We start from the raw sequence: 9,760 nt of genomic DNA on the forward strand, positions 1-9,760 counted from the left end.
AATGCATTCATGTTTGGGGAGGACACAAATGTTTGTGCACTTATCCCAGAAGAATGACTCTCAGTTCATGTCCAATCAACCAGATAGCAATGTTTACCACTTTGCAGCATGGCTTCTTTTTTCTGGGGCGGAGGTGTTGGTGTTGGTGTAGCACCAACTTCTCCCTCCTCTTTTCCAGTTCCCAAGCCAAAAGGGCCCAATGAGGAGGATGAATGGGAGCCAGAGAGTGAGATAAAGGGTCCTCAGCCAGGCAGGCAGCCAGGCAGGGTTAGGGATGATGACGTTAAACGTATCCAGCGGGTTGGAATTTTGTAATTCACTCTGCTCTGCATGCGTGTGGCACCTCCATCCAACCAATGTGGCTTTTTTGGATTGAATATGAATGTCATCGTGTGGCTACTTTCTGTATCTTGGCTCTCTACGTGGGCCGAGTACTCAGACAGGTGCAAATGCCAAGATCTGTGCTCAACACATGCGGACAATGCGTCGTCAAAAGTGCATTTGCGCAATTCCCCGGGATCTCGGCACACAGCTCACAGGAGCAGGCCACACCGCCGAAAGGGTGAGCTCTTCAATTTTCACTCACGTTCGAGTCGTATCTCCACTTTTGATCATCGGTCAGAACTTGAATGATAATGTGTGGTGTGTCGCTGCTTTCTTCATTGTTTTTCGAGATTTATTTTTCAGGCTTTTATTTTGGAAACTCTATTTTTCCTCATACTTTGAAATGACTTGTTTCATAACAGGCATTATTTTTAAGAAGACCTTTTTTTTTTTAATTGAACATCAGGTGCGTGTAAAAACCAGAATGACTAATATTATCTTTTCAAATACTTTTCGGAGTACTTTTATTTTTTATAATCTGTGGGATGTCTCAGTTCTAATGGTGGCAAATCCAAAGCGTCGATGTCCCTGTACTTATGTTTTTAGTCTTTTATTTTGAAATTTGCCCTGGCAACACGTTGCTTTAGTGCTGCCGTTTTCCAGAGTATCCAAAAATAGACAATGTTGGCGGAGTGTGGCTTCACTTGGCCTGACCGCAGTGATGTCCAGAGGTGATTTGACGCTGCTCTACGTCATAACGGCACTTCTTTTGCCAGGTAAATTGCAACAGATGACATCATCAAATGAATAACGTGCCATCTTAGTGTGAATGTATCAAGTCCTTTTAATGAGGGGACATAACATCTACAATTAAGAGGGCATTTTTGTGGGTGTGCATATCGGCCGGACCTTTTGAGAAAAAGAGAAAAGTTGTTGGATTTTCTCTGTTGTAGCATGATGATTTGAATTTTTTATTCCTTTTTGTGTGGCAAGCACTACGATAGGACAATGTGGCTCGGTAGCCTATTGTTATCTGAGGCATTTCCGCTTTTCACACATGAAGGATGATGGCTCCTTAGTTGCGCAGTCACTGTTGAATAACATCATCTGTTTTGGATTTGAAATCTATCCAGTTTGGTCCATTTCACTAATATACATCGCTGCAAAAGGTTTGTACCTTCTTTAATTGTTGCGAGTATGCTGTTGATCAGGGGGTTCCCGGGTTCTTAAGTGGTTCCCGAGTTTCCTCTCCTATCAGGAAGCCGCTCAGACCCCCGCTTCCTCGGACGTGGTCATCCAATGCTGCAGGAAGTTCAAACAATAGCATTCGTGTTCTACACCCTGGAAACACTGTTTGGGCAATCTAGCAGAAAAATGTATCCCCATATAAGAATGTCAGAACTTGTTTTAACAGGCGCCAGAGTTTGTGCGGACGACGTGCCGCCCCGCATCGTTCACCACCCTTCTGATGTGGTGGTGAAATTTGGAAAACCCGCCACGTTCTCCTGCCGGGGAGATGGCAAGCCGTCGCCGAGCATCGAGTGGCTGCACAACGGCCGGCCTCTCCAGATCTCCGAGGGAGAGGGCCGAGTGCAGCCCATGGTTTTGTCAGATGATAGGCTCTTCTTCCTGAGCGTTGCTGGCAAATCCCATGAAGGTATCTACACGTGTGTGGCTAGGAACAGTGCAGGAACAGCCATTAGCCACAATGCGTCCTTGCACATTGCAGGTAAGACAAATTTGGTTTTCATACCAAATGTTGCAACATTAAAAACACACCCCAACCAAGCCCAGTATTCAAGAGGCTCCGATTGGCCGGTTGTCGTCGTCGTTCAAGAGTCTCTGATTGGCCGGTTCTTTGACAATCTTATGTTCTTCATTCTCACCCATTTGTCTGTCTGTCTGTAGCACTACAGGAGGCCTTCACCGTGCAGCCCAGTGACGTGGAGGTGGCAGAGGGGGAGGTGGCCGTTTTCAACTGCGTCCCCCCGGTGGGACACCCAGAACCGAACGTGATGTGGACAAAAGATGGCTTGCCCATCAACTACACTGATTTCCACTACACTGTAAGATATCATCTTTTGCCTCTTCCTTAGCTTCAAATCAAATGTTTTACTCAAGAGATGTGCAAAAGTCCACTTTTTCCTCATTTTTGCTGTTGTCATTTTGAAATCCTAAAACAAAAACAAAAAACTGAACGATACAATTTACCGAGTGTGTGTGTGTTCTACAGGAGCTGAACGGAAAGCTCATCATCGCTCCTGCAGAGAAGAACCACTCCGGTGCCTATGTGTGCGTGGCCAGCAACACCATGGGGGTGCGCGAGAGCAGAGCAGCTCGACTCACTGTGCTCGGTGGGTTAGACAGTTCCAAATTGTCGTATCACGTGATGGCATTTTGAACGCAATTCTAACTGGAATGGAACATTTTGACTGCAGCAAAACCCATTTTAGTGGTGAAGCCGGAAAATGTCTCGGTGAGAATGGGAGAGTCTGCCCAGTTCTACTGTCAGGCAAAGGGGGACCCTCCACCTGCCGTGGTCTGGAGCAGAGACCAGGGGCCGCTTCCCAACGGAAGGTCGTAGTGATTTTCATCCACTCAAACTCAGATTTGTATTTGAAGACGTGTTATTTCCCTTTGAATTGACGATTTGTCAGTTTGTTAGCTGCTCAGCAAAAAGTTGAAATTTGTGTCCAGATATCTTATGAATCCAGACCAGACGCTTCAGATCCATTACGTGACCAGCCAAGATGCCGGCAAGTACATTTGCACTGCAATCAATGATGTTGGTGTAGTCAGCGCCACTGCACAGCTGCTAGTTGAAGGTACGCTGCCACTATTTCACATCATTGACATCAGGAGTCCATCATTTGCCCGCTTGTAACTCGTTTGTTTTGGCTGTAGCTGCCGCCAGCACGAAACAGAAAGATCTCCATCTAGAAGTGTCTGCCCTGCGACTGGCTCTGGAAAATGTCACCATGGTAGCCCCGGGTTCCAACATAGCTCAAGTGCAATGGAAGGTATTTGTTTCACCGATATCTTGACATGACATGACACGATTCACGTTGTTGTCGTGTGACTTGATCATTCAGCTCCAGTCGGCGCCTAGTCAACCTCATTACCTGGACGGCTTTGAAGTACTCTACCGTTCCCTTTTTCCCGCCGGCTCCGACTGGCTCGCAAAAAAGGTGACGGCGGCCGACTTTCACACACACGTCGGCCCATTAAGGAGAGGCTATAAATACGAGTTTAAGGTTCGTCCTTACGGCGGCGCTTTATACGGCCGGGAGAGTAACACCCGGCTCCTGAGAGTTCCGGAGACACGTGAGCGATCCATGGTTCGAACCTCGTCTGCTTGCATTTTGCAAACTTTCAATTGAATCCTTTCTCTTGCAGTTCCCAGTGCAGCCCCACTGGCTGTGTCCATAACTATTAACCACGACGGCAATAGCTCCATCCACCTGAACTGGGAACCTCCTCCATCTGAAACTCACAACGGGATCATCCAAGGTTATCAGGTAATGCTAAAGTAAGATGACGTGGTTGGTCCAGACGCTACAAAGCAAATGCTTCATTCATTCATTCATTCATTCATTCGTTCGTTCGTTCGTTCGTTCAGGTGTGGTGTGTGGAGTCCTATGAGCAGCTGTACCAAAACTGGACTCTAGATAGCAAGCAGCACTGGCTTGATATTTATTCCCTACAAGCAGGGAAGCGCTACTGGATTACCCTTGCAGCGGTGAATGGGGCTGGGGTAGGGGTGCCAAGCGACCCCCATGGATTTGTCATAAGTAAGCTATTTGAAGCACTTTCTGTGTAAATGCGCTTTCTAATCCATTCTGTCTCACTTTCCCAAAGATCCACAGATAAGAATGACCTCGGAGTCAGAAAGCCTCAGACCGGATCAGTCCCCCTTGCTTACGCTGCTCCGGGACCCTGTATTGATTGGCATCGTTGGCGCCCTCTTGTGGTGTATTTTGATCATTGCAGCAGTTTGCCTCCTGAAACGCCACAGCAAAATGCGTCACCTAATACAAGGACGTGATGGGGCGAAAGGTGAGGAAATAAACAGCTCAAAGTGACTCCTTGATTGATTGATTGATTGATTGATTGATTGATCTTTGTGTGACTTTAGGTTTTCAAAGACAAGCCAGTGACGATATCTTCATCAATCACAGGTAAAGAGTGAGGTGAGGTGTTTGTTCAGACGCTTGAAATGTGATTCCTTCTCTTCAGGATGACATCTTCAGACTCTCCATGGATATCTGGGAGTTGGAGGCCTCCTTTTAACAAGAAGTACCAAGACATGTGGGCTCGAGATCACAAACCAAGTGAGTACTGAGGTCATTGGCTCATTTTGATGATCTTTAAGGATTGAGGTGGACTTTTCCAACAGCCGTGGAGCTATATTGAGTCATTCAGCCAATGATTGCTACGATGGTATCGCAACCCATGTTTCCTCAGAAGTCCCGAGCGAGAAGCGCCCGAGCTGCGTGGACTCGGCTGTTCCCATCGTGACTGACAACTGTGGCGTCTATGGCACCTTTTATGTTGACCTCATGGCAAATGGGCTGAAGACCTTCAACAGCCCCAGGCCTTTCCCAAAAATGCCTCATGCTTTGCCGCAGGAGCAAGGCTTTGAGACCATTCAGATATTCACTCCGCCACGCACGAGTAGGGAGATGTTACCGTGGAAACAGTCTGTACGGCCTCAGCCCAAAATGGGGCTTTTGAGGCAGAAGAAATACATCAAGCAAGGTGAGCCAGCGAGCAGACATAATGCTACTGCAATATGTAGTAGCTTGCAAATGACTTTTTCCCCTTGCAGAGTTGCATGCTGTGAACAGCGTCCCCATATTCCAAAGCAGGAGCCAGGTTCCTCCATCTTCTCTCAACCCACACAGATTCAGTCACGTTCCGTCGGGGCAGCTTGGTAGGCTTCGAAATTGCGTCACTCCACCCAACGATAATTGTCATCTAGCTGCTATTTCAACCTTTCCAGAGTATGCCGACTGTCTTCGGGGGTCGCACGATTCCGTGTCGCTACAAGTCATTGACGTGCGGCCGCAACTTTTCAACTTGGACGAAGCAACAGACACGCACAGTGTGAGCTCAGACGAAGGGTAAGACATAGATATAACGGATTATTCATAGCCTTTGCTCTCTATGAAACAAACCCCAAAAATGTCTGCCTCGTTCCACAATCTTCTCAGCTCCAGCCGCTCCACAAAGCTAACAATGGATCTGGGCTCTCTCCAGTCAGTGTGTGATATCTCAGGCGACTATCCGCAGCCAGGTTCCACCAGCAACACTAACTACCGCTCGTACCGAGCTCTAGATGAAGAACATGATGGCACATTGACTGCACAGGAAGCCACTGAGTATCTGGAGCTTCATCCACAAGTTGAAAAATCCAGGTAGTTCTTTGTTTGAAATGGCTTGGCTTTTCTTGAAAATAAAACCATTTTGTCTCCCTCCCATCAGTGCCCAACCTCTTACCACCGGCGTGGATTGCAAGCGGGAGCTCAAGCCTCGCGCCCAGATGGTCCCAGACACTTGGCCGGAGGCCCCGCCGGTTGGATTACGCCGAGCTCGCTTTCAAAGTTCACCTTCCTCCTGTTACAGCGACTGGGACGGCTCCCTGTGGAATACCTGGAGCTCCATTACGGATGGAAACTTTGCAAGTGCCCGCAGCAGCCTCATCAGCTCAGTAGAAAGCTGCTACACCAATGCCAGTAGCAACTTTGCCCACTTTCTGACAACAGAGTCAGTTTCTGGAGCTTCTCTGTCAGGTACGCAGAGGAGGGACATTTCAGTGCCATGATCTACATGGTTGACAGACTGACTGACTGACAGACAGACAGACAGACAGACAGACAGACAGACAGGCTTGCTAGCTTGCTTGCTTGCAGAGTAACGGAATCTATTTGAAGCCATCGCATGTTGTACTGTAGTTCTATATTCCTCCACTAGATGGCGGACTCGTTTAATTAGTAATGCCACCGTTTCAAGAGGGCATTTTGACAGATCGCTAAAAATAACACTTTTTTTTCTTTTGTGTGCTTAGACTTTTCTCCGCCAGCCTCCCCTCTCAGCGGCCTGTTTCCATCATTTTATACTGAGGGCAAGACACTCGGAGATGTTCCTGCGTGGGACTGGAGCATCAACTGGATGGAGGAAATGGAGGCTCAGTACAGAGCCCACTATCCTGCCACAAATACAAAACCCTTTCATATGTAGGAGTGTCAGGTATCTATAGTAAACCAGGGGCCGCTGTCCAGTCTTAAATAGGCCCCTTTTGGCTTTCCAAATATATGATTGATGGATGTGTGACCTGTGTCTGAGCTTGTGGTTTTTTTTTCCTTCCTCAGGTCACTTTACGCAAGTATAACTACTGTATGTAGCATCCCGCTCATGACTTTTATTGTGTTGTCATTATGGACCCACACCTTGTATTATTTTCACTCATTTGAGAGGCAGATGATGAAGGAAGCTCCCTTGGGATGTTCTCCCCTGATGTTTTTTGGAAAAAAAAGATACTGAGCCAGTGAGATTAAGCCCGAGAAATACAAAGTGAGCTTTTCTCACAGCAGATGTTTTCCGCAAGATTTTACAAGAGCTGACAGCCAGCCCCTAATATTTACTGGCACACATTCGGATTATTTTGTTCGTACAAACATAAAATGGTGGCGCCAGGGATTTGTGGCTCCATTCAAACAATCGGACTGTGGGGCAGTGGTTATTCAAATATAGCAAAAAGTTAGTTTTTTTCCCCACCGGCTTATTCATTTATTTTTCCAAGATTTCTATTCACTGTATTAATTGCCTTTATGCAAACTGTAGTTTTGAAGAAGTAGGAGATATCTATCTTTCAATGTATTTGCATGATATTGGACTAATCTGAGATTGGACATATTTCAGGAAAGATTTTCTACTCATTTAACAGATTTATTTTGTAGTTTTGTTGGAATGAAATCTTATTTGACATTGAATGAATTTGAAAAAATGGAAATGTTCCAAAATAAAACTTGTGGTATTTTTCTTATTTCCACGCACGTGAGAAATCTACGGCAGACTCGAGCCATCACGTTACTGCGAGCCTCTGGGCTAGCGGTGGGTGCCACGTGCCAGAAGAAACGTATGGCTTTAAGTGAAGGAGACATGAAGGATAATCCCTTTTGTCTTTTCGACGGACACTGATTGAAAATGCAGCAAAATGCAAATGAAGACTGATCGTTGTGTTTTCTCAAATGTTTTCCCGGTTTCACCTTTTCTCCTAATTGTCCTTCCAGTGAGACTTGGCGGACGAATAACTGGCAAAGGACAACGTTGTTTTTTAAATACCCCACATAAAAAGCTGATCCTGCCTGGGCTTGTGCAACGCAGCTTATAAATTGAGCAGACAGTAAAGCCCTTCTTTACACAATGTCCCCAGTCCCATTTGACCCAAGTGACCCAGATACAAGACAAGGATTACGGGGCTTTGCAATTGATGTCAAACACTAGTTCTGCTTTACTGGAAGAGTTGCTCATGATGCTGCTAAATTGTGCCATGGAGATTCTTCTCACAACTTACAAGAACTTATGTCAAGTGGGCGCACACGTCAACTTCAGTCCAAGAAGCCAAATTCCCTCACAGTAATTAAGAACACTTCTCGCAAACAGTCAAGTTAAGCAGTAAGCGAATGCTAGCGTTAGCGAAGAAGCTAACGAATGCATTCAACACATAATTGTGTTCCACAAGAATAAAGCAGCACTTTCTATGATACAACTCCTCAAAATACAGCCGCAAGTAGTAGAAAGAGAGCGCACATCGCTAAAATCAGCTGGAAGATGATGCTAATGCTATGCTAATGAAAACGAGGGCGGGCATCATAGACACGCAATAATAGAAAGGTGAAATACACTTGATCACTTTTGTGTCATCTCAAGCTTACCGCTTTACTGTGTCCGTCGTTTCAATAGATTGAATGAAGTGAACCCTCAATGAAACGCAAATCCTTCTCTCCACTTTGGCATCGTTGAGTCCTTCCAGGTAATAAAGATGGCGGATTGGCGAAACCGATTGGCTGCACCCATTATTACCTTACTTGCTAGTGACGCCCCAACGGATGTGACGTAATAGATCTGAAACGTATAGAAAATGGACAAAACTGCACGGAGTAAAAGGTTCATAGAGTGGAACCTTAAATTGCAAAATGTGTTTTCGTACACTGAAATAGACTCAGCCTTTGTAGTCTGTAATATTATTCGGGAAACAATCCTCCGAGATCCCCCTTAGTGCTGCTACAGATACAAGATGACTTCAAATCATACCATGCAACTATGTTTTGGGGCCGAAAGGGAAAAAAAAGCAATCGTTAATCCAGCCAGTGCTTGAACAGCAACACTGAATTGAATTGTCCTTATTCGTTTGCTTTCACAATCACATAAATGCTTTCTTTTAGTTTCCTGTGTCACATCATGGCAGCCAAAAAGTCACGGACGGACATCCATCCCGCCATCCATCCATCTCCCTTGTCAGCGGCAAATTAACATGGAAATTGGGGGGTTGCATTTTCGAGTTGAAATGGTGCAATCCCTCCCTTCTTTCTCTCTTTGTGTCTTTTCTCATCTTTCTGGCCAGCAAGTCTTTTCCAGTGGGCGTTTTGGCCCTGTCAACAGCCTAATGAACGAGTCAGTGATTTATAGCGCAGACGAGAATGGAAGGAAGGTGATGGGGGGAATTAAAGGATAAAGAGTGCGGGTCATTCTGTTGAAGGTCAGTGATGCAAATCTTGGTGCTTACGTATTATCGGGAGGACCTTTAAAAAAACGACTCAAAAATTAAAGTAAATTATTTATTGAAACGATAACATTACATTTGTAATTCCGGAGGCCAGAACGTCGCAATTGCTTCCAAAAGTGACTCAAAGACATCAGTACAGGCAACATGCTTCCGCCACATGAATTCGGCCAAATACGACTCCAAATGGTGACGTGCAGTGCCACAGTGCTTCTTGTTTCGCCACTTTGCCGATCCCCATAGGCGTTCCACTGTCTGCGTATGAGCCCCGGTGTTCGGATCCACAAAGTTGTACTTGTGGTTGACGTTGAGGTGATGAAAGCCTGATTTTTCCATGTGAAAAAAAAGAAAAAGTAAAAATCAAAGGTCCTCCCGATAATACGTAGGCACCCAAATCTTTTTCTTAACTGTCGTCCGTTGCTGTTGCAAAATAGAATGTGTTTATGGATCGAAATGAAGTTTTTCTCTCCCTGGAGCTTGAATATATTACTTGAAAGACTTAATAATCTGGAAGTGAAGTCGAAAATTCTCAATGAAATTGTCACTTAATTGAGTAATTGCCTATTTTGAAAAACACCCAAGGTTGTCAGACTCAATTTACAAGCAGTCATTAGGATTTAGACCAGGGTCGATCGAGCTTCGCTGAGTCAA

The 9,760-nt window shown here is 45.6% G+C and overlaps 2 protein-coding genes across 6 annotated transcripts in view; one reads left to right on the plus strand and one right to left on the minus strand.

Moving 5' to 3' along the window:
- LOC147042839 (homeobox protein PKNOX2-like) overlaps positions 1 to 8,356 on the minus strand; it is a 33,088-nt gene extending 24,732 nt beyond the window's left edge. Inside the window, exon 1 of the mRNA XM_085935527.1 lies at positions 8,262 to 8,356. The gene's annotated coding sequence lies outside the window, so the exon portion shown is untranslated. The remainder of the gene's footprint in view (positions 1 to 8,261) is intronic.
- On the plus strand, positions 96 to 7,351 carry robo4 (roundabout, axon guidance receptor, homolog 4 (Drosophila)). Of its 5 annotated transcripts, none has more exons than XM_085935519.1 (20): positions 96 to 562; positions 972 to 1,100; positions 1,739 to 2,053; positions 2,233 to 2,390; positions 2,558 to 2,678; positions 2,763 to 2,901; positions 3,022 to 3,149; positions 3,229 to 3,344; positions 3,513 to 3,648; positions 3,721 to 3,842; positions 3,944 to 4,115; positions 4,183 to 4,380; positions 4,460 to 4,502; positions 4,561 to 4,655; positions 4,789 to 5,082; positions 5,153 to 5,257; positions 5,327 to 5,447; positions 5,538 to 5,741; positions 5,809 to 6,116; positions 6,392 to 7,351. In XM_085935519.1, exons 1-20 carry the CDS (start codon positions 331 to 333, stop codon positions 6,562 to 6,564), a joined length of 3,309 nt encoding a protein of 1,102 aa, XP_085791645.1. In that variant the 5' UTR covers positions 96 to 330; the 3' UTR covers positions 6,565 to 7,351. The 5 variants fall into 5 exon arrangements, with proteins under 5 accessions (XP_085791645.1, XP_085791644.1, XP_085791646.1 ...); XM_085935518.1 differs by having other exon boundaries at positions 97 to 562; positions 3,417 to 3,648; XM_085935522.1 differs by having other exon boundaries at positions 427 to 562; positions 988 to 1,100; positions 3,417 to 3,648.
- Positions 8,357 to 9,760: the final 1,404 nt, after the last annotated feature.

Source organism: Syngnathus leptorhynchus, chromosome 17 (assembly GCF_054491065.1).
Source record: "Syngnathus leptorhynchus isolate UIUO chromosome 17, UIUO_Slep, whole genome shotgun sequence".
NCBI classification, from domain to species: Eukaryota; Metazoa; Chordata; class Actinopteri; order Syngnathiformes; family Syngnathidae; genus Syngnathus; species Syngnathus leptorhynchus.

Bases quoted from the DNA above. Each gene is read 5' to 3' on its own strand.
- robo4 (XM_085935518.1), top strand. From the start codon at position 331: ATGCGTGTGGCACCTCCATCCAACCAATGTGGCTTTTTTGGATTGAAT. The intron at 3,843-3,943 runs GTAATGCTAAAG...TCGTTCGTTCAG, and splicing joins GGATCATCCAAGGTTATCAG to GTGTGGTGTGTGGAGTCCTA. The intron at 5,448-5,537 runs GTAAGACATAGA...CAATCTTCTCAG, and splicing joins AGTGTGAGCTCAGACGAAGG to CTCCAGCCGCTCCACAAAGC.